General features: G+C 39.7%; 1 protein-coding gene across 1 annotated transcript in view; it reads left to right on the top strand.

Moving 5' to 3' along the window:
- Positions 1-25,430, top strand: part of FLT3 (fms related receptor tyrosine kinase 3) — a gene marked incomplete at both ends in the record, with an annotated part of 76,566 nt that overhangs the window by 5,706 nt on the left and 45,430 nt on the right. Inside the window, one exon of the mRNA XM_082859285.1 lies at positions 20,000-20,121. Coding sequence (XP_082715411.1) covers positions 20,000-20,121 — 122 coding nt within the window. The remainder of the gene's footprint in view (positions 1-19,999; positions 20,122-25,430) is intronic.

Below are 25,430 nucleotides of genomic sequence, written 5' to 3'. Positions count from 1 at the left end.
GCCAGAGACAAACAAGGACTGGAATTAGGGCAATGGTAATAGAGATGCAGAGCTGCGGAGAGATTTGGGGATTATCAGGAGGTTAAAACGTCAAGGTTTGGCAGCTGCCTGGATGATGGGAAGTAGTGGGGAGGGAGGAGTCGAAAATGACTTCTGGGTTTCTGAATTTGGTGACAGTGGGTGTGCTGGCACTGTCGGGGTGGGGGTGGGGAGGGAGTAGGTTTAGGAAGGAAAACAGGGAGTTCAGTCTGAGAGTAAGGTTCCTGGGGGCCACCCAGACATACAGCCATACGCACAGGAGGTATGAATTTGGAACTCCTGAGCAAATAGACTGTAGTTAAAATCATGGGAATTTACAGAGAAAGAGCATAGACTGACTGGCAAGGATGAGAGCTCCCCAGGTCTAAGGAAGAGCACACAATCTCTGGATCTTTCTTGTGACCAGCCCCATCCTGAGGCTACAGAGGGGCCCCACCCTAAACTGCCTTGTTAGCATAAACTCTGGAGTGCCCAGAAGGGGTCCATTATGATTAACAACAGACACTCCTATCCCTCAGGGAATTCCAAGGATTTTTAGGAGCTTTGTGGAATCAGGACTAAGACCAAATATATTCTTTATACCATCCGGTCTGCTGCCCTCTTTTACCAAGTGAGGAAAGTGGGGCCCAAAGAGGTTAAACGACTTGCTGAAATCCAGGGTTATCACAGCAGGTAACTCAAAGCTGGACTTGGAACTCAGATCTTCAAGTCTTACCCGGTTCTCTGCCTCACAGCAGACTTGACTTGGAGGATTTGACAGTGAGGTGTCCTGACATTCTCTGATTTGTTTTATAATGTCTAAAACCATCACTTTTTCAGTGGAGTAGACTTTACTTTTATCTAAAATTTTATTTTAGATGGGTGCCAAATTTCTTTCTCCACTTATCCCCCCACCACCCCTCAGGAGCTCTCTTCCGATTCTAAAGTTGTCCTTGGACTTCCCTGGTGGACCAGTGGTTAAGACTCCAGGCTTCCACTGCAGGGAGCACTGGTTCGATCCCTGGTCAGGGAAGTTCCGCATGCTGCGCGGTGTGACAAGAAAATAAAACAAACAAACAAATGAAGTTGTCCTCATTGCTCAGGATATGTTTGGAACAAGACTCTGGGAAGTACCACCAGGGTTTTGGAATGGATTCTCAGAAAGAGCCTTCATATCAATGGGGGCAAATTCTTCCTCTGGCTTTTTAAAAAGTCAGATTTATTGAGGTATACTTTTCATATAACAAACTTTACCCTTTTTACTGTATGGCTCTATGAGTTTAACCAACACATACAGTCACATAACTACCACCACTATCAAGACAGAGAACATTTCCATTTCCCCCAGAACTGCCCTTATGCCCCTTTGTAGTCAACCCCGATGCCCATCCCCAGCCCCGGCAACTAGTTACCTCTTTTTTTGTCCCTATCATTTTCCCCAAATTTTCCAGAATGTCATATAAGTGGGATTTTACAGTATATATAGGCTTTTGAGTCTGTTTCTTTCACATAGTGTAATTATTTGAGATTAATCCATGTTGTTCTGTATGTCAGATCCTTTTTCCTTTCTATTGCTGTGTAGTATTCCATGGTATGGACGTGCAAAGTTTGTTTATCCACTAACCAGCTGAAGTTCATGAGTTTGCTTCTAGTTTCTGGCCATTATGAAAAAAGCCGCTACAAATATTTGAACATAAGTCTTGGTGTGAGCATAGGTTTTCGTTTCTCTTGGTTACATATCTTAGGAGTGGTGCTGTGTCGCTGGAATGTATGCTAAGTGAATATTCAGCTATACGAGAAGGTGCCAGCTTTTCAAAGTGCACGTACAGTTGCTCAAAATCATTGTCATAACTTGGTATGGTCAGTTTTTTTGGTTTTGTTTTTGAACATTTCTAACAGGTGTAGCAACATGTGATTGTGGTTTAAATTTGCATTTCCCTAATGATGTTGATCACCTTTTTGTGTGCTTAATTGCCATGCTATGTTTTGTGTGATGAAGTGTCTCCTAAAGTCTTTTGCCTGTTTTTTATCAGGTTGTTTGTTTTGAAAATATTTTCTCCCATCCTGTGGCTTGTCTTTTCATTTTTTTAACTGTGTCCTTTGAAGAACAGAAGTTATTAGTTTTGATGAAGTCCACTAGTGGAGAAAAATTAGCTCTATACTAAACACTGCTCTGGTCTCACCTAACCAAGCTTAAAAGCAAGACTTGAAGGGATCAAGTGTTTACAGTGAACTTAACTACATCTCAGAAAAAAGTTCAAGAATATTTAGCGGAACACAGAAATATCCGACAGCAGGTAAAATTCACAATGTCTGGCGTCTTGTTACAAATTAACAGACTAACAAAAGATAAAAATTCAACCCATAATAAGGAGAAAACTCAAATGTCCAAAGGAGACCCATAAATGGCATAGAATATAGAATTACTAGACAAGAACATTAAAATAGTTGTTATAACTATATTCCTTGTGTTCCTGAAGCTAGAGGAAAGCTTGTACGTGTTAAGTAGGGAAATAGCAAATATGAAAAAAAATCACACAAATTAAACTTCCAGAGGTAAAAACTAAAATTATACTGGTTGGGGTTAATAGATTAGATACTGCAGAAGAAAAGATTGGTGAACTTGAAGACACAGCAATAGAAACTATCCAAAATGAACAGAGAAAATAGTCAAAGTAAAATGAACAGAGAATCAGCGAGCTACATGAGGACTTCCGTTGGTCAAACATACATGTAATCTGCTGTATGAATGTATCTGTTTTCTCTGGATGCATTTAAGATTTTCCCAGACAATAGCAAAAAGGAGCATGAAGACTTTCTTTAATGAGTCCCAAATAGGGGCTTTGCTGAAAGTGGCTACTTGCTATGACAAAATACTATAGGTTCTCTAAAAGAGGTTGATGTTTTTAAAGTTGGTTGGCACATTCAATTTTGTCTTTAAAGTACTAGTGACCTCTCATTCTTGTCTGGATTCCTTCTCAGCCAAAAAATCCTTTTGTTGGCAAATATTCAACAAGCCTGATACCTTGTGTAATACAAAACATTACATGTATACAATGGGACATTTATGTGTGTTGTGGTGAAAAAGTGATTCAGGATATACATGATGAAGAACACGTGTCATTACTAGCAACGATAAAAAAAAAAAAAGATTTTCTCTTTATCATTGGCTTTCAATAACTTGATTATAATGTACCTTTTGCAGTTTTCTTCCTGATTCATGCGCTTGGGTTTTGTTGGGCTTCTGTCATTTGCATCAGATGTAGAAAGAATTTTCTCCATTATTTCATCAAATATTTTCTTCTGTCCTCCTTTCCCCCATTCTCTCCAAGAACTCTAATTACATGTATATTTGACCACCCAAAGGGAGTAAAATAGAAGACTTTAAAAAAATGTTTAAATTGTTAAGATAATTGATTACTTACAGCAAAAATAATATCAGTGATTTTGGGGGGGTTTAAAACTTATGTGGAAGTATGCTGTATGACAGCAATAGCACAAAGCCTAAAGAGGGATGAAATGGAAATGTACTATTGTAAGTATATACTGATACTGTTGTATTCTGATATTATATATGAGGTGATATAAGAGCAGTTAGAAGTAGACTACGTTAAGATAAAGACATATACTCTAAACCTCAAAGCAGCTACTACAATAAAAAAGCAAAGCATTATAGGTGATGATCCCAGAAAGGAGATGATGTGGAACCATAAAAAATACTCAATTCTTCCCAAAGGAGGCAGAAAAACAGGAAAAGGGGAAAAAAAGAACAGATGGACAAATAGAAAACAAAGAATAATATGGTAGATTTAAACCTAAGCGTATCAATAATGTCATTAAATGATCTACATATCACAATTAAAAGGCAGAGGTAGTCAGATTTTATTAAAAAGAAAAAAAAAAAAAAAGCAAGACCCAACTATAATGTTCTTAAATGAAACCAGACTTGGATAGGAAGACACAAACAGGTTAAAAGTGGAAGGATAGGGGAAAAAATTGCATATGCTAACACTAATCAAAAGAAAACTGGAGAAGCTAAAATGCTCGACAGTATATTTCAGAGCAAAGAATATTACTAGGGACGGAAAGTCATTTCATAATGCTATAAGGCTTGATTTATCAAGAGGACATAAAAATCCTAAACATTTATGTATCTAATAACAGAGCTTGAAAATACACGGATCAAAATGTGATTGAATTGCAAGGAGAAATGAAAAAATCCATAATTAAATTCAGAGAGTTCAACACTCCTTCAGTAATTGATAGAAGAAAGAGAAATAAAGCATTAAGATGTAGAAGCCTTGAACAACAGTATCAACCAACTTGACCTAATTTTCTTTAAAGAATTTTCTTTAAAGAATACTTAACAGCTGAATGTAGGTTCTTTTCAGTTGCATGCAATTCACATCAATTTAGACCATAAAACAAGCTTCCATAAATTTTATTCCTTTATTTATTTATTTTAATTTTTTTAAATTAATTAATTTATTTATTTTTATTTTGGGCTGTATTGAGTCTTCGTTGCTGCACACAAGCTTTTTCTCTAGTTGCGGCAAGCGGGGGCTACTCTTTGTTGCGGTGCGGGGCTTCTCATTGCAGTGGAGCAAGGGCTCTAGGCACGCAGGCTTCAGTAGTTGTGGCACACGGGCTCAGTAGTTGTGGCTCACAGGCTCTAGAGGTCAGGCTCAGTAGTTGTGGTGCATGGGCTTAGTTGCTCCGTGGCATGTGGGATCTTCCCGGACCAGGGCTCGAACCTGTGTCCCCTGCATTGGCAGGCAGATTCTTAACCACTGTGCCACCAGGGAAGTCCCCATAAATTTTAAAAGATTCAAGACATACAAAGTGTATCCTTTGACGACAATGGTATTAAATTAGAAATTAATAACAGAAAGATAAATGGAAAATCCTTAAATATTTGGAAACTAAATAACACATTTCTAAATAATACTTGGGTCAAAGAAGAAAACAAAAGATAAGTGAAAATGTATATTGAACTAAATGAAATGCAATTTATCAGAATTTGTGGGATGTCTCTAAAGCAGTACTTAAGAGGAAATGTATTGTATTAAATTATTAATTATTAAATGATTAGCAGCATTAAATTATATTGCTATAAATTACTAGAAAAGGATAAAGATCTCAAATCAGTGATCTCAAGTCTAAGCACAAGCAAGAGGGGAAAAATAACAAGTTAAACCCCATGTAAGGGACTTCCCTGGCAGTCCAGTGGTTAAGAATCTGTGCTACCACTGCAGGGGGCATGGGTTCGATCCGTGGTTGGGGAACTAATATTCCTCTTAGCGTGTGGTACAGCCAAAAAAAAAAAAAAAAATCATGTAAGAAACAAAGGAAGCACACATGATCAGAGTGAAAATCAATTAAATAGAGAAAAAGGGAGGAAATCAGTGCAGCCAAGAGCAATAAAATATCAATAAAATTGCTAAACCTCTCTAGCCAAATCGATCAGGGGGAAAAAGGACACAAATTTCTAACATCAGGAGTAAGAGAGGCAACACCACTACAGAATCTATAGATATTAAAAGGATAATATGGAAATATTATTAACAACTTTATACTTTGACAACTTAACATTTAATGGAAAAAATTCCTTGCAAGACACAGACTACCAAAGCTATCCAGGAAAAATTGATAACCTAAATAATGCTATGTCTGTTAATAAATTGAATTTGTGGTTAAAATATTCCCACAATGAAAATTACTGGAGCACATGCCTTCACTGGGGAATCTACCAAGTATTTAAAGAGGAAATAATACCAATACTGCACAGATTCTTCCAGAAAATTGAAGAGAAGATAATACTTCTCAACACATTCTAGGAGGCCAGCTTTACTTTGATACCAAAACCAGAAAAAGACATTACAAGCAAAAAACAAAAACAAACCTGCAGACCAATAATTGCCATGAAAATAAATGCGAAAATTCTTAGCAACACTTTAGCAAATCGAATTCAACAGTGTATACATGGGCTTCCCTGCTGGCGCAGCAGTTGAGAGTCCGCCTGCTGATGCAGGGGACACGGGTTCGCGCCCCGGTCCGGGAAGATCCCACATGCCGCGGAGCGACTGGGCCCATGAGCCATGGCTGCTGAGCCTTCGCCCACAATGGTGAGAGGCCCGCGTACCGCAAAAAAACCCAAAAAAACAGTGTATACAAAAGATAATATATCATGTCTAATTGGTGTTTATTCCAGGAAGTCAAGGTTGGTTAATATTTGCAAATGAATCAATGTAGTTCACCATATTCACAGAATTAAAAAAAAAGCCATTAAAAAACAAAAACAAACCTGTATGATTATCTCAATAGATACAGAAGAAGCCTTTGACAAAATTTAACATCCATTCCTGATAAAATTTCCCAGCAAACTAGGAATAGAAATGATTCTCCTCAAACTAAGTAAAGGTATCTATGAAAAACACTTAGCTAACATCATACTTAACATCAAATGACTAAGTATTTTATCCTAAGATTAGAAATAAGGCAAGAATATCGATTCTTACTACCTCTTTTCAACATTGTACTGGAGATTGTAGCCAGTGTAATAAGGCAAGGAAAAGGCATCATATTGGAAAGGTAGAAGTAAAACTGTCTATTTGCAGATGACATTAATCATATACCTATAAAATCCTATGGAACCTACAAAAAAGTAACGATAACTAATAAGCAGATTCTGTAAGTTTGCGTGTTACAGATTTGGTGTAGAAAAATAAATTGTGCTTCTGTAACAATCAGAAATTGAAGTGAAAAATATAAAACAGCACAAAAATATGAAATAGGGATAAAGGTAGACAAGATCTGTACACTGAAAACTCCAAAACATTGCTAAGAGAAATGAAAGGAGCCCTAAATAAAGGATATATGCAATGTTTATGTACGGTACAACTCGATATTGCTAAAATGTCAGTTTTGCCCAAATCAATGTAATGATTCAATACAATTCCTGTCAAAATCCCTGCAGAACTTTTTGCAGAAATTGACAAGCTTATTCTAAAATTCATATGGAAATGAAAGAGACCTAGAATACCCAAAACAACTTTGAAAAAAAGAACAAAGTTTGAATATTAATAATACTTGATTTCATATACTTGATTTGGCAAGATAGCCAAATAGATCAGTGGAAAAGTATAGGAATTAATAATACTTGATTTGGCAAGATAGACAAATAGATCAGTGGAAAAGTGTAGGAATTCCAGCAATAAATCAGAAATATGCGATCAATTTATTTTTGATGGAAGTTTAGAGGCAATTCAATGGAGAAATCATAATCTTTCACTATATGGTGCTGAAACAATTAGATACTCATTTGCAAATACAGTCATATGAACAACTTTGATTCATGTATCATACCATATAAAAAGTTTACTCAAAATGGATCACAGACCTAAATTTAAAACTAAAATGTAAATGTAAAAACCTACATGTAAAACCTAAAAGTGTAAAACTCCTAGGGGAAAATCTTTCTAACCTTATATTGGACCAAGATTTTTTTAGTTACAAAACCAAAAGCATAATCCATAAAAGAAAAACTGATAAATTGGACATCTTCAAGATCGAGTTTCAGGTCTTCAAAAGACATGTCACAGGTTCGTAGCAAATATTTGTCAATTACGTATCTGATGAAGGACTTGTATCCAGAATATACATTTTTTAAAAACTCGATGATGACTGTGAAGGAAGCTCCTGAACTCACCTCCTCCCATGGACACACCAAATCTACAGCTACACATGGAACAGTTCCTTCTGAAGGAAATCCGGAAACCAGCTAAGCAACTCTTACACATCAGGCAAATGAGAAAAAAAAAAAAAATTGAAATGGATAGAAAAGACTGAGACACAATCTTGCCATAAGTCCAGCCCCCAGCACAGCAACATGCAATTGGTAAGGAACTCACAACTTTAATTTTCTCCCTGAGGAGCGAAGGGTTTGGACCCGGCATCTAGTGTTCCTACTATTAGGACTTCCATCTGAGGGACAGGCCCCCAAAACACCTGGCTCTGAAAGCCAGTGGGGCTTATGTCCATGAGACCCACCAGAATCTAGCAAACAAAGAAACAGTTTGTAAAGGTTTGCAAGGACTCATTATGACTATACCTGAGGCTCTGGGCCGAGGCAACAGACATAAACGTCCTTCTCCCAGTTTCTTCCTTAAAGAGGCCTGTTTTTTTAAAAAAAAATGTTATTGAAGTATATAGTTGGTTTACAATGTTGTATTAGTTTCTAGTGTACAGCAAAGTGATTCAGTTATACCTGTAAGTATATACATATTCTTTTTCAAATTTTTTTCCATTATAGGTTATTGCAAGGTAATGAATGCAGTTCCCTCTACTATACAGTAGGACCTTGTCATTTATCTGTTTTATATATAGTAGTGTGTATCTGTTAATCCCAAGCTCCTAATTTATCCGTGCCCCTCCTTCCCCTTTGGTAACCGTGAGTTTGTTTTCTATGTCTGTGAGTCAGTTTCTGTTTTGTAAATAAGTTCATTTGTATCATACTTTTAGATTCCACATATAAGTCATATCATATGATATTTGTCTTTCTCTGTTTTTTCTCTGACTTACTTCACTTAGTATGATAATCTCTAGGTCCATCCATGTTGTTGCAAATGGCATTATTTCATTCTTTTTTATGGCTGAGAAATATTCCATTGTATATACGTACCACATCTTCTTTATCCACTCATCTGTCAGTGGACACTTAGGTTGCTTCCATGTCTTGGCTGTTGTGAATAGTGCTGCTATGAACATTGGGGTGCATGTATCTTTTTGAATTATAGTTTTGTCCAGATATGTGCCCAGGAGTGGGATAGCTGGATCGTATGGTAGCTGTATTTTTAAGTTGTTTTTTTTTTTAGCTGCTCCACTCAGCTCGCGGGATCTTAGCTCCTTGACCAGGGATAGAACCCAGGCCCCCGGCAGTGGAAACATGGAGTCCTAACCACTGGACCACCAGGGAATTCCCTCTGTTTTTAGTTTTTTAAGGAACCTCCACACTGTTCTCCATAGTGGCTGTATCAATTTACATTCCCACCAACAGTGCAAGAGGGTTCCCTTTTCTCCACACCCTCTCCAGCATTTATTGTTTGTAGATTTTTTGATGATGGCCATCCTGACTGGTGTGAGGTGATACCTCATTGTGGTTTTGATTTGCATTTCTCTAATAATTAGTGATGTTGAGCATCTTTTCATGTGCCTGTTGGCCATCTGTATGTCTTCTTTGGAGAAATGTCTATTTAAGTCTTCTCCCATTTTTTGATTGGGTTGTTTGTTTTTAAAGAGGCCTACTTTCAACCTGAGGGTCAGCTTCCTAATTTAACATACATCTAGGAACTGACTGCAATTCTGCCTGAGACTGGGGAGGCTGGAAGCACCATCTACACGTCCCCCCTCTGATATCTCTCTGAAAGGAGCTTTTGCACATATCTAGAACCCTGGCCTTTGTGACTGCCATGCAGAGGATACACCCCCTTGATCTGGTGGCCAGCAGGTCTTGCATTTGTGGGCCCCACTGGACTGTAGCAAACAAAGAAACAGTTATTAACTGGCTATCCCTTATGGCTCAGTGCAGAGAGAGCAGACAGAAACACTAGCTCCCATTCTCTCCCTGAAAGAGGTCTGCTTGCCACTGCCTGAACATCCAGCTTCCCATCACTGTGCATCTAGGTGCTGACTGAGATCCTCCCCTTTGGTACACTGACAAGTCATGGTACCCCCTCACTACTGGGAGACAATAAGCACAAAGAAGGCAATTTGAGAGACAACCAAGAGCTAAGCCTGGGCTGAAAGATAAGATTTATCTTCTACAAGAGACCACTCTGTGAATACTGGGAGGATATGGCTGTTTTATCTAATTCACAGAAACCAACATGGAGAATTAAGGGAAATGAAGAAAGAAAGGAGTGTGTTCCAAACAGAAGAACAAGATAAAACTCCAGAAACAAACCCCAGTGAAATGGAGATAAGTGATTTACCTGTAAAGAGTTCAAAATAATGGTCATAAAGATGCTCACTGAGGTCAGGAAAACAATGCATGAATAAAGTAAGAATTTGCATGGAGAGAGAGAGAGTTTAAGAAAGTACTAAACAGGGATTCCCTGGTGGCGCAGTGGTTGAGAGTCCGCCTGCCGATGCAGGGGACACGGGTTCGTGCCCCGGTCCGAGAAGATCCCGCATGCCGTGGAGCGGCTGGGCCCGTGAGCCATGGCTGCTGAGCCTGCGTGTCCGGAGCCTGTGCTCCACAACAGGGGAGGCCACAGCAGTGAGAGGCCCCTGTACCGCAAAAAAAAAAAAAAAAAATTTATAGGATGCAACAAAAACAGTTCTAAGAGGGAAGTTGATAGCAATAAACATCTACATTAAACAAAAATAAAGAGTGCAAATGCACAACCTAACTTTACATTTCAAGGAACTAGAAAAAGAACAAATGAAACCCAGGTTAGTAGAAGGAAAGAAATAACAAAGATCAGAGCATAAATAACATAGAGACTAAAAAGAAAATAGAAAATATCAATGAAACTAAGACGTGGTTTTTTGAAAAGATAAACAAAATAGACTAACCTTTAGTTAGACTTACCAATAAAAAAAAAGAGAGGACTCAAAATTAGAAATGAAAGAGGAGACATTACAATTGATACCACAGAAATACAAAGGATCATAAGAGACTACAGGCATACTTTGGAGATATTGCAGGTTCAGTTCCAGACCGTCACAATATAGCGAATATTGAAATAAGATGAGTCACACAAATTTTTTGGTGTCCCACTGCATATAAAAGTTATGTTTACACTATGCTGTAGTCTAAGTGTGCAATAGCATTATGTCTAAAAAAGTGTACATACCTTAATTAAAAAATACTTTCTTGCTAAAAATGCTAACCATCTTCTGAGCTTTCAGCAAGTTGTAGTAGTAACATCAAAAATCACTGATCACAGGGCTTCCCTGGTGGCGCAGAGGTTGAGAGTCCGCCTGCCAATGCAGGGGATGTGGGTTCGTGCCCCGGTCCGGGAGGATCCCACATGCCGCGAAGCGGCTGGGCCCGTGAGCCATGGCCGCTGAGCCTGCGGGTCCGGAGCCTGTGCTCCGCAACGGGAGACGCCACAGCAGTGAGAGGCCCGCGTACCACAAAAAAAAAAAATCACTGATCACAGATCATCATAACAAATTAATAATAACAAAAAAGTTTGAAATATTTTGAGAATTACCAAAATGTGACACAAAGACATGAAGTGAGCAGATGCCGTTGGAAAAAATGGCTCTGATAGACTTGCTCAAGGCAGGGTTGCCACACCCTTATTAAAAACGCAACATCTGTGAAGCACAATAAAGCAAAGTGCAATAAAACAAGGTATGTGTCTACTATGAACAATTATATACCAGCAAAATGGACAGCCTAGAATAAATGAATAAACTTCTAAAAACATACAATGACCAAATCATGAAGAAACAGAAAATTTGAACAGAATTACCAGTAAGGAGATTGAATCAGTAAAAAAAAATTAAGCTCCCAAAGAAAATCCAGGACCAGATGACTTCACTGATGAATTCTAACAAACATTTAAAGGAGAATTGTTTCAATCCTCTCAAACTCTTCTAAAAAATAGAAGAGCTGGGAACACTTCCAAACTCATCTTATGAGGTCAGCATTACCCTAACACCAAAACCAGAAAAGGACACGACAAGAAAAGAAAATTACAGGCCAATATCCCTGAACATAGATGCAAAAATCCTCAAGGAAATGTTAGCAATCTAAATTCAACAATACATTAAAAGGATCATATACCATCATCAAGTGGGTTTTATTCCACAAATGCAAGGATGGCTCACCATCTGCAAATCAGTCAATATGATACACCACATTAACAAAATGAAGGATAAAAATTATATGATCATCTCAAGAGATGCAGAAAAAGCATTTGATAAAATTCAATATCCACTTATGACAAAAACTCTCAACAAAGCGGGTATAGAGGGAATGTACCTCAACATAATAAGGCCATATATAAAAAGTTCACAGCTAACATCATACTCAATGGTGAAAGCTGAATGCTTCTCCTCTAAGATCAGGAACAAGACAAGGATGCCCACTTTTGCTACCTTTATTCAACATAGTACTGGAAGTCCTAGCCAGAGCAATGAGGCAAGAAAAATAAATAAAAGACATCCAAATCAGAAAGAAAGGAGTAAACCTGACTCTATTTGCATATAACATGATATTATAGATAGAAAACTGTAAAGACTCCACCAAAAACCTGTTAGAACTAATCAACAAATTCAGTAAAGTTGTAGGATACAAAATCAATATAAAGGGCTTCCCTGGTGGCGCAGTGGTTGAGAGTCCGCCTGCCGATGCAGGGGACGCGGGTTCGTGCCCCGGTCCGGGAAGATCCCACATGCCGCAGGGTGGCTGGGCCCGTGAGCCATGGACTGCTGAGCCTGCGTGTCCGGAGCCTGTGCTCCGCAACAGGAGAGGCCACAACGGTGAGAGGCCCACGTACCGCAAAAAAAAAAAAAAAAAATCAATATAAAAAAATCAGTTGTGGTTCTATTCTGTGGTTGTTAGAATCTATGTGGTTCTAACAACAAACTATCAGAAAAAGAAAACAATCCCATTTACAATTGCATCATAAAGAATAAAATACCTAGGAATAAATAACCGAGGAGGAGAAAAATCTCTACACTGAAAAGTATAAGACATTGATGAAAGAAAATGACTAAGACACAAATAAATGGAAAGAATTTATGTCTTCATGGATTGGCAGAATTAATATTGTTAAAATGTCCATATCATTTAAAGCAATATATAGATTCAAGGCAATCTCTATCAAAATTCAAATGGCACTTTTCACAGAAATAGAAAAAAAAAACCCTAAAATTTGTATGACACATAAAAGACAATAGGACCACATCACACTGAAAGCTTTTGCACAGCCAAGGAAACTATCAACAAAATGAAAAGGTAACCTATGGAATAGGAGGAAATAGTCACAAATCATGTATCCAACATATATAAAGAACTTATACAACTCAATAGCAAAAAAAGACCCAGCTAATCTGGTTAAAAAATGGGCAGAGGAAGTGGACAGACGTTTTTTTTAGAAGACCCTCAAATGACCAACAGGTAGATGAAAGGCACTCAACATCACTAATCATTAGTGAAATGTAAATCAAACCCACAATGAGGGAATTTGCTGGCCATCCAGTGGTTAGGATGCCACACTTTCACTGCCAAGGGCGCAGGTTCAATCCCTGGTTGGGGAACTATGATCCTGCATGCCGCATGGCCAAAAAAAAAAAAAACCAACCACAAGGAGGTATTACCTCACACCTGTTAGAATGACTGTCATTAAAAAGACAAAAGATAATGAGTGTTGGTGAGGATGTGGACAAAAGGGTATCCTTGTGCACTGTTGAAGGGAATATAAAACGGTATGGCTACTATGGAAATCAGTATAGAAGTTCCTCAAAAAATTAAAAATAGCACTACCGTATAATCCAGGAATTCTACTTCTGGGTGTATATCTGAAGGAAACAAAATCAGTATCTCAAAGAGATGTCTTCAGCCCCATGTTTATTGCAGCATTATTTACAGTAACTAAGACATGGAAACAACTTAAGTGTCCATCGATAGATGACTGAATAAAGAAAATATGGTGTATACAGTTGACCTTTGAACAACGTGGAGGTTAGGGGCACCGACTCCCTGTGCGGTTGAAAATCCGAGTATAACTTTTGTCTCCCCCAAAACTTAACTGCTAATAGCCTACTGTTAACCAGAAGCCTTACTGATAACATAAACAGTTCATTAAGACATATTTTGTATATTGTATGTATTACATATGGTATTCTTAAAGTAAACTTAGCATAAAGAAAATGCTATTAAGAAAATTATAAGTAAAATAAAATACATTTACGGTACTATACTGCATTTATCAGTGCTGTAAGTTTCCATTGCCTGTTTACATGATGAATCATCTGTCAGCACCTACATCAATATTGTCTTTCATGTTACAAAACACTGTAGGTGTTGTATGTATTACTAACACTACACATCAAAAATGAAAAGATGGGAAAGTCCCTGGAAGTCCAGTGGTTAGGACTTGGCGCTGTCACTGCCGTGGGCCTGAGTTCAATCCCTGGTCAGGGAACTAAGGTCCTACAAACCGTGTGGTGAGCCAAAATAATAATAATAATAATAATGAAAAAGAAATTCGTATTTACTTATAACGATTCCTGCACTGATAGTGAAGAAGCAACAATATGACGCTTTATGATAGCTTAGTGTTAAGTGATATGATTGCTCTTCATGTTAGCCTAGTCTATTTATATATATACTTTTATAATTTTTAAAAATATTTATTTATTTGGCTGCACTGGGTCTTAGTTGCAGCAGACGGGCTCCTTAGTTGCGGCTCGCCGGCTCCTTAGTTGTGGCATGCAAACTCTTAGTTGTGGCATGCATGTGGGATCTAGTTCCCTGAACAGGTATCGAACTCAGACCCCATGCATTGGGAGCATGGCGTCTTAACTACTGCTCCACCGGGGAAGTCCCTAGCCTATATATTAATGAATGAATCGGTATAAAAATGTTATGGCATACAGCATTACAGTCATGTTCGTAATACAATATCGCAAAAATTGTTATTTTTTTACAAAACCACTTACCTGTGGTGACAGACTGATATGCAATTTCTCCAATTACAGTAGAGAGGCATACAGTATGGTAATGTAATTCTTTGAAAGCAAAATTATAAAACAGTAAGAAAACTAAACATTATTAATTTTATATTAAATATCACTCACCTTATGCCTACATAAGGATAGGCTATCCACTTCAATACAAGTCTTGCACACAATGGTCTACACCAGGAGTCCTCAACCCTGGGCCGCACAGAGGAAGTGAGTGGCGGGCAAGGGAGCGAAGCTTCATCTGTATTTACAGCCGCTCCCCATAGCTCGCATTACTGCCTGAGCTCCGCCTCCTGTCAAATAGGCAGCAGCATTAGATTATCGTAGGAGCGGCAACCCAAACCCTACTGTGAACTGTGCCTACGAGGAATCTAGGTTGCTCGCTCCTTCTGAGAATCTAATGCCTGATGATCTGAGGTGGAGCTGAGGCGGTGATGCTAGCGCTGGGGAGCTGCTGCAGATACAGATTCTCGTTAGCAGAGAGGTTTGACTGCACAGAGACCATAATAAACAATTGCTTGCAGACTCATATCAAAACCCTATCAGTGAATGCAAGTGAAAACAAGCTCAGGGCTCCCACTCATTCTGCATTATGGTGAGTTGTATAATTATTTCATTATATATTGCAATGTAATGCACAATAAATGTAATGTGCTCAAATTATCCCTAAACCATCCCTCCCCCTCCCCGCCCGTAGTCCATGGAAAAATTGTCTTCCACGAAACTGGTCCCTGGTGCCAAAAAGGTTGGGGACCACTGGTCTACATGATGAATACATAGGTGATGATGATGACGGTGACACAAAAACATCTCATACAGTTAGATTTTCACACGAAGATACACACATACACAGGAGATAAGTTTATTAACTGTAGGACACGATGATGATTTACTATTTGTTAAGTAGAAGCAGATCATCATAAAGGTCTTCATCCTTGTCGTCTTCACGTTGAGTAGGCTGAGGAGGAGAGAGAGGAGGAGAGGTTGGTCTTGCTGTCTCAGGAGTAGCAGAGCCGGGAGAGGTAGAGGCAGGAGAGGTAGGCACCCTTGGTGTAATTTTACAGAAATACATCATAATTTATCTCTGACTTTTTTGCTTCTTGTCTCTAAAAATGTTTCTATATGGTGCCAACCCTTCTTCCACCATTTGCTTTAGTTTCAGTGCTTGTATCATAGAAGGATCCATGTCATAAAAGAAGTCAAAAGCAGTGTTGAATAATTGGAACTCTCCTGCCAGATTGTTCCGTGTCAATTTGGTTTCTATCACTGCTTCTTCTGTGTCTTCTACCTCATCTTGTGGCTCTGGTTGGAAGCGCTCGTCTCCATCAGATCCTCTTCTGGGAATTCCTCGGGCATGGTGCCTATTAGCTCTTGACTTTCTCCAAGATCCACATCTTAAAACCCTTCACCTCCCACCTCTTTTGCCATGTCCACATCTCTTTCATGATTTCCTCGGTTGGCTCTGTTGTAAAGTCAGACACACAACATCTAGACACAGTTTTCTCTAGCAGGAATTTATTGTTTCAGGCTTGATGGCTTTCACGGCTTTTTCTCTAACAATGATGGCATTTTCAGTGGTGCAATCCTTCCAGACTTTCATGACGTTCTCTCTGTTGGTGTTCTCTTCCATAGCGTTGACGATCCTTTCCATAGAGTACTGTGTGTAATGAGCCTTAAGGGTCCTGATGACCCCCCCAATCTAGAGGCTGAATTAGATGTTTGGGGCCAAGTAGACTACTTCAGCGCCTTCAGTGTTGAACTCATGGGGCTCTGGGTGGCTAGGGGCGTTGCCCGGTATCAAAAGAACCCAAGGCTGTCCCTTACGGGCAAGGTACTTTTTGTCTTCAGGGACAAAGCATCGATGAAACCAATCCAGAAAAAGTTATTCATTGTCCAGACCTCCTTGTACAACCAAAAGACAGCTTGTGTTTATCTTTTCCCTTCAAGGCTAGTTAGCAGCTTTACAGGTACGGGCAGTCCTGATCATAGATCTGTTGCTGAACCCAAGTTGGTGTGCCCGATTCCCAATGAGCCCCCATATATTTTATGCATTCATGACATACCTAACTTTTTCTTATTTTTCAGTATTTTTAGACTATGCAGTTCGTCTGCGAGGTTTTTCAAATTGTCACAAATCTCCCAAAATTTTTCCAAATATTTATTGAACAAAATCCACGTGTAAGTGGACCTGTGTAGTTCAAACCCACGTTGTCCAAGGGTCAACTGTATATATACAATATTATTCAACCATAAAAAAGAAAGAAAGCCTGTCATTTGTGACAACATGAATGCCCTTTCAGGGCATTATGTTGAGTGAAATAAGTCAGGCAAATTCTGTATAATCTCACTTATATGTGGAATCTGAAAAAAAAAACAAACAAACTCAGAAACAGAGAAGAGACTGGTGTTTGCCAGAGGTGGGGGTAGGGAGTGGGAGAAATGAGTGAAGGTGATCAGGAGGTACAGACTTCCAGTTATAACATAAATAAGTTCTGGGGATGTAATGTCCAAGATGGTGACTATAGTTACCAATACAGGTTTCCCCACTATCTGAAAATAGAGCATTCCTGTGAAACCTTTTGTAAGCTCAGATTGTGTAAAGTGAAGAAGCTATTAACTTAGGGACACATCTTGCAAACAGATACACAGAATAAATGGAGATAAAGCACAGATGCTCACAGACACAGTACAAAGCTATGATGGCTTGATGGTGAGATGCTGAGGGTAGTTTCTGGGGAAAGAGCTTGGTAGTTCCACTCTCCTTGCTTGGGGTTCAAGCCACCCCTATAAGAGCTCGCTACCGAACAAACTCTGATGCTATTTTTGCTTTTCACCTTTTTTCATAAAAGCAAAAATCCTCTTCAGATTTCTTTCAGTTAGTGAAAACAGGTGCTAATGCAGGTCTTTTGTAAAAGTGAAGTGGCCTAAAGTGAACTTTCAAAAAGTGGGGGCTACCTGGACTCTATTATATATTTGAAAGTTGCTAAGAGAGACCTTTATTTAATTATTTGTTTATTTATTTTTTTATTGGAGTATAACTGCTTTACAATGTTGTGTTAGTTTCTGCTGTACAATGAAGTGAATCAGCTCTATGTATACATATATCCCCTCCCTCTTGGACCTCCCTCCCACCCTCCCCCCATCCCCCCCATCTAGGTCGTCACTGAGCACCGACCTAATCTTCCTGTGCTTTATAGCATGTTCCTGCTAGCTATCTATTTTACAAATGGTAGTGTATTTATGTCACTCCTAATCTCCCAATTCATCCCACCCTCCCCTTGCCCACTGTGTCCACATGTCCGTTCTCTACATCTACGTCTCTATTCCTGCCCCGCAAATAGGTTCATCTGTACCGTTTTTCTAGATTCCACATATATGCATTAATATATGATATTTGTTTTTCTCTTTCTGGCTTACTTCACTCTGTATGACAGACTCTAGGTCCATCCACATCTCGAGAGTAGATCTTCAAAGTTCTCATCACAGGAAAAAAACTTTAGTAACTGTGTGAGCTGATGGATGTTAACTGAACTTATCGTGGTACTCGTATTACAATAAATACATATATCTAATTGTGATGTTGTACACCTGAAACTAATACAGTGTTATATATCAACAATATCTCAATAAAACTGGGGGGAAGCGCCTCTCAAAACTCAATAATAAGAAGATAAACAACCCAATTTTAAAAGGCAAAAGATGCAACAGACATACTACCAAAGAATATATAGGATGTCATACAAGCATCTGAAAGGATACAATTGCAAATTAAAACCATGATGAGATATAATATGCCTCTTGGAATGGCTAAAATTAAAAATTCTCATCCTACCAAGTGTTGGTGAGGACATGGTACAGCTAATTCTCATACACTCCAATAGGAATATAAAGTGATACACCCTCTTTGGAGAACAGTTGGTACTTACTTAAAAAGTGCCACATACACCTCCCACAGGAGTGAGGTATGCTACTCCTTGGTATTTATTCAAGTAATCTGAACTCATACATCCAAACCACGACTTTTATACCAATGTTCATAGCAACTTTATTTGTAAGATACCCAAAGTAGAAACAATCCAAATTCTATCAACAGGTGGATGAATTGAAATGTTGTGTTATATCTATATAATAGACTGCTCCCCAGCAATTAAAGGGAATGAACTGCTGATAATAGGCACACCTTGTTTTACTGCATTTTGCTCTATTGTGCTTCGCAGATATTGCATTTTTTATAAACTGAAGTGTTGTGAAAACCCTGCCTCGAGTGAGTCTGTCGGCGCCATTTTTCCAAAAGTATTTGCTTACTTTGTGTCTCTGTGTCACATATTGGTAATTCTCACAATATTTCAATTATTCAATAATTATTTAAATAATTATTATATTTGATACGGTGGTCTGTGATCAGTGATCTTTGATGTGATTACTACAATTCACTGAAGGCTCAGATGATGGTTAGCATTTTTTAGCAAGTGTATTTTTTTTTAAGAGTGTTTTTTTGATTAAGGTACATACATTGTTTTCTTAGGTATAATGTTATTGCACACTTACCAGACTACAATATAGTGTAAACATAATGTTTATATGCACCAGGAAACCATAAAGAAGAAAAAAAATGGCTGGTGTACAAATAATCAGTTCCTCAGCTGCACTAGCCTCACTTCAAATGCTTAATGCTAAATGCAGCTAAGGACGACCCTATTGAACAGCGCTAAGGAATATTTCCATCATGCAGAAAGTTCCCTTGGAAAACACTGCTCTAAGGACCTCCACTCCTGATTGATAGTAAGACTTACCTTTAATGAAATTATATTTCCTACACACTTTCCTGTTGGCCACTTTCCCTTGATTACATTTGTTTTAATATTTATTTTTATTTTTGGCTGCGTTGGGTCTTCATTGCTGCTGCGCGCGGGCTTTCTCTAGTTGCGGCGAGCGGGGGCTTCTCATTGTGGTGGCTTCTCTTGGTGTGGAGCACGGGCTCTAGGTGCGTGGGCTTCAGTAGTTGTGGCACGTGGACTCAATAGTTGGGGCTCACGGGCTCTAGAGCGCAGGCTCAGTAGTTGTGGCGCACAGGCTTAGCTGCTGCTCCGCGGCGTGTGGAATCTTCCCAGACCAGGGCTCGAACCCGTGTCCCCTACCTTGGCAGGCGGATTCTTAACAACTGCGCCACCAGGGAAGTCCCTCCCTTGATTACATTTTGTTTTGTTGTAAGACAAACACGTATTTTCTTTTTAAGGTGTGCATGGATCAACATCATTGTCTTTATTTTGTTTTACAGTTGTTTTTTCCGCAATGATATTTGAGACTATCAGAAATCAAGATCTGCCTGTGATCAAGTGTGTTTTAATCAACCATAGAAACAATGATTCATCAGTGGGGACATCATCATCGAATCCCTTGGTAAAGTAATATTAAAATGACAACTTTAGCTATTTTCTCTAGAGACCATACTTTGTAAGCTATTGACACCTGCCACGGCTTACGGGCTTTTCTTTTTTGTGTATTTAAGTATACTATGTACTCATATCTGGTACAGATGAGCGTCTCTACTCATTGCTACCTGGCACTCCATTCCATCAAGAGCCTTGTTCTCTTTGGGTTTAGATTCAGGAAGGACAGTGATACTAGAATGAGTAAGAAACAGGAATTGCCCTTTCTCCTTAAAAAGAAGCCAGGTTTCTCTCTCAAGCCTGAATCCCTAATTTCCAACTGTCTCCTGGATTTAGGTGAGTAGATTTTTCCATTTGCTCCTTGAGACACACCTGTATAATTTATTTCATTTCTATTTCCCCAAGCATCTTCTTGTTTTAATGGATTTCTGTTTATGGCCCTGTCTAGTTCCTAGGCTTGAAAGCTCAGCCTCCTTTTGGACTGCTTCCTCTCCCTTGCCCTCACATTCAGTCAGTTACCAAGTCTTGTCAATTTCCTTTCTTTCCTAGTTCTCCTGTAACCACCTCATATTCCCTAGTCCCCCTGCCACTTCCCTAATTCCAGCCCTCATAGTCACAATAATATCATAAGCGCCTTCTTCCTTCTACAGTTCAGCTCACGTAGGGCTGCCTCATGGGTCTTCCTGAAGCAGGGCTACATCCTTTACAGCCCGGCTTGGTCTTCCCACGGCTTCAAGTGACATGCACGTCGCTCCATAATCTGGCTCTGACTCCAAGTTCCAACCTTGTTTGTCGTTACTCTTCTTCATGCTATTCATCTATCGCAGCCTAGCTATTTACTCAAATGAAGGAAGCTTAAATAACTGAGAAGTGAAAATATTAAAAGTCCATATACAATAAAAAGTGAACATAAATTAGCCACTTCTATGGCTTTTATCCAGTTAAGGATTCATACAGATATATAGTCACTCTGTTTTCTGTAACGTAAGTATAATACATAGACACATGCCATGATGCCCTGGACCCCCCACTTCCCTCCCAAAATCAGAGATATTAAAAATATTCTCAAATTTTAAGCAGTGTGAAATAGGTGTCAATAACAACCTTCTACATGCATGTAAAACTCCTGATTTTTTTTTTTTTTTTTTTGGCCGTGCCACTTGGCTTGCGGGATCTTAGTTCCTGGACCAGGGATCAAACCCATGCCCTTGGCAGTGAAAGGGCAGAGTTCAGTTCCCTGGACCGCCAGAGAATTACCCTAAAACTCCTGATTTAATACATGATTCTTTTTTATGCCAGAAACATGGTTGGTTTAACTTTTTAACACATATTGGTGTCATAACACATTGACTTATTAATAATTAAGGCATTTTGCATACATAGTATTTTTGTGCAGACAAGAAAAAAATTAATATTATTTGCTATGACAATTTAAAGTCTTAGTGTCTTTTATTTAGTATTTATTTATCTATTTGGCTGCATCGGGTCTTAGTTGCGACACGCAGTATCTTTCGGTGTGGCCCACGGGCTCTTCGTTGTGATGCATGGGCTTCTCTCTAGTTGTGGCATGGGGGCTCCAGAGCGCACAGGCTTAGTTGCCCCGTGGCATGTGGGATCTTAGTTCCCCGACCAGGGATCGAACCCGCGTCCCCTGCATTGGAAGGTGGATTCTTAACCACTGGACCACCAGGGAAGTCCCTTTAAGTGTCTTTTCAATGTGAGAAAATAGCTGCACACGTTTAAGTGTTTTCTTCTAAAACACAAGCTTTTTTTTAAAAAAATTAATGATGATTGATCTCAGTTCCTAGTATTAAGTGCTGCATTGTGTTTTATGTCGTATAAATTATATTCTTATGCAATATTCAGTGTTGTATTAAGACCTAGTAATTCTTAAACAACATCAGACAACAGTATTTGTTATACAACACCAGAATACAGTATTTGTGTGCAGTTCTTTTTGTCTTTGACCTTATAGTGTCCAAAGCATTATTTTCCGAAGTTATTTATGTTCGTTCTTTTCTTTCCCACCACCTTCACTCTGGTTATGTTAGTTATTTGTGATACAATTAACTTCACTTGGTTTGTGTTCCATTTTGAGTTCCCCCTATATCCTGGTTGGCTTTAATGATTTACTTTTTTGAGTATGTGCAACATGACTGTGGTCCTGGAAGCTAAAGCTATGTACTAAAAGATATACTCAGGGCTTCCCTGGTGGCACAGTGGTTAAGAATCTGCCTGCCAATGCAGGGGACATGGGTTCGAGCCCTGGTCCGGGAAGATCCCACATGCCTGGAAGCAACTAAGCCCGTGTGCCACAACTGCTGAGCCTGTGCTCTAGAGCCCGCGAACTACAACTACTGAAGCCCGCTCGCCGAGAGCCTGTGCTCTGCAACAAGAGAAGCCACCGCAATGAGAAGCCCGTGCACCACAAAAAAGAGTAGCCCCCACTCGCCGCAACTAGAGAAAACCCACACGCAGCCAAAAGTAAATAATTAAATAAATTTATACTTAAAGATATACTCAGAGAAGTATCATGCCTTCTTCATGCCTACTACCAACTTTCCATCCTTTTTCCACCTACCTCCTGAACTTCACCAGTTCCTTTAGAATTTTTGTATGATTCCTGTGTTTCTTGTGCACAAATGAGCAGATACATGTGTATTTTCTTAATCTCCTTCCTTCTTACACGAGGGGTAGCATACTTGAAAGTAGATACTTTTTGCCCTTAGCTTTCTTCACTTAACAGTCTATCCAGGAAATCACTGCATATCAGTTCATGGAGTTTGTCCTCATCCTTCTTTATGTCCTCCATTGTGTGGATGGGCCGTAGTTTATTCAGTCAATCTCCTATGTATGAGCATTTTGGCAGTTTCTAGTATTTTACAACTGTAAATGATGGTGCAATTAATTGCTGGAGATATAGCCCAGAGGGTGAAGTGCACAGTAGTTCAGTTAGGTGTTGCCGAATTCCAGTTCCCCTGCAGAAGGGTTGCACCTGTTTGCATTCCCCCAGCAATGTGTGAGAGTAGCTGTTTCCTCACAGCCTCCCTGACAAAATGTGTTGTCATACTTTAAAATTTGTGCCAATACTTTAAAATTTGTGCCAGCCTGATAGATAAGGGATATCTCAGTGTTGTTTTGAGTTTTTCTGATCATGAGTGAGCTTGAACGTTTTCTCATATGTTCAAGGGCCATTCTTTACAGCTTTTTTGTGAATTGTCTATTCATTTCTTTTTCCCATTTTTTCTTTTTTCTTTTCCCCCTTATTGTTTATTTATTTATTTCGGCACCAGGTCTTAGTTGCAGCATGGGGGATCTTCATTGCAGCATGCAGGATCTTTAGTTGCGGCATGCGGACTTCTTAGTTTTGGCATGTGGAGTCTAGTTTTCCGACCAGGGATCAAACCCCGGCCCCCTGCATTGGGAGCGTGGAGTCTTATCCACTGGACTATCAGGGAAGTCCCTCTTTCTCCCATTTTTCTACATTTTCTCCCATTTTTCCCACTTTCTGTCTTTTGGCTCCTGTGTCCCTCAATGTTAAAAAAATTTTATTTTTTCCTTTTTTTGGCCCGCGTTGTGAGGATTGCAGGATCTTAGTTCCCTGAATAGGGATTGAACCTGGGTCCTGGGCAGTGAGAATGTGGAGTCCTAGCACTGGACTGCCAGGGAATTCCCTAAAAAATTATTTACATATTAGGGATATTAGCCCTTTATTTCCTTTATCTGTAATATGCATTGCAAATATTTTCTCCTAGCATGTCAGGGTTTTGTTTGTTTTTACTTTTTTTTTAATAACTCAATTTTTTTTTTTTTTTTTTTTTTTGCTGTACGCGGACCTCTCACTGTTGTGGCCTCTCCCGTCGTGGAGCACAGGCTCCGGATGCACAGGCTCAGCGGCCATGGCCACGGGCCCAACCGCTCTGCGGCATGTGGGATCCTCCCGGCCCGGGGCACGAACCCGTGTCCCCTAGCATCGGCAGGCGGAGTCTCAACCACTGCGCCACCAGGGAAGCCCTAATAACTCAATTTTTAAAAAACTATTTATTTGTGGCTGTATTAGGTCTTCATTGCTGCGCTCGGGCTTTCTCTAGTTGCAGCGAGCAGGGGCTACTCTTCATTACGGTGCACAGGCTTCTCATTGCGGTGGCTTCTCTTGTTGTGGAGCACGGGCCCTAGAGTGCATGGGCTTCCGTACTTGCAGCACGCGGGCTCAGTAGTTGTGGCTCGAGGGCTCTAGAGCGCAGGCTCAGTAATTGTGGCACACGGGCTTAGTTGCTCCGCGGCATGTGGGATCTTCCCGGACCAGGGCTCGAACCCGTGTCCCCTGCATTGGCAGGTGGATTCTTAACCACTGCGCCACCAGGGAAGCCCCTGTTTGATTTTACTTTATGTCCGTCTTTTAAGATCCAGCTCAATTGCTGTACTCCAGTGAAGCATTCCCACCCCCTCTATCCCAGCCTGGAAGTCACCTCTCTCTCCTCAGAAGGTCCAGAGCACTTAAATGCACCTTTCAGAGTAGTCGGTATCTGTTTATGGGGCACATCATATTTCACTTTTAGTTATTTCTTCCTATTAGAGTCAAAACTCAAGGACAAGGTCAGTGTCTTTTTTCCCCTAGCCCCATTGCACCCAGCAGGTGGTCTAGTTCATATCAGATATTGACTAAATAACTCACCAGATACTAACTGAAGAAATGAACAAATAAAATCAGAAATATGGCTTATGGTCAGTAGCAGAAGAGCTACCCTACCCTGCTCTTCACCTGCAGAAGCTTGTGTGTGTGTGTGTGTGTGTGTGTGTGTGCGTACACACGTGTGAGGGCTACACTGTGTCGGGGGGTAGGAGGTGAGGGGTCCAGCAGCAGAAGTTGCTAGCACACCATCCTCTCAATATATATCAGTTATTTAAAGCAGGCAAGGGGTGTGATGGTGGCAATGAGCCTATGGGGATGTCTGCCCAGAACATACTGGGTTGGCCACAAAGTGTGTTTGGGTTTTCTGTAACATCTTAGGGAAAAACCTGAACGAACTTTTTGGCCAACCCAATATTTTACTTTTCAAGTTCCCTCTAACACAGATACTAATTTACTATTACTAGGTAGATGCTTATCTGCATACCAGTAATCACAAAAACATATACCTATGTATTCTTTTTTTGTTTTTGTTTTTCTTTGGCCGAGCCACGCGGCTTGTGGAATCTTAGTTCCCTGACCAGGGATCGAACCTGGGCCCCCAGCAGTGAAAACACGGAGTCCTAACCACTGGACACCACGGAGTTCCCTATACCTATGTGCTTTAATTTTATGATTATTATCTGTAT

The sequence above is a fragment of the Leucopleurus acutus genome (genome assembly GCF_964270905.1).
Source record: "Leucopleurus acutus genome assembly, chromosome: 18".
Taxonomy (NCBI): Eukaryota; Metazoa; Chordata; class Mammalia; order Artiodactyla; family Delphinidae; genus Leucopleurus; species Leucopleurus acutus.
This window is presented reverse-complemented; position numbering and strand designations above follow the sequence as displayed.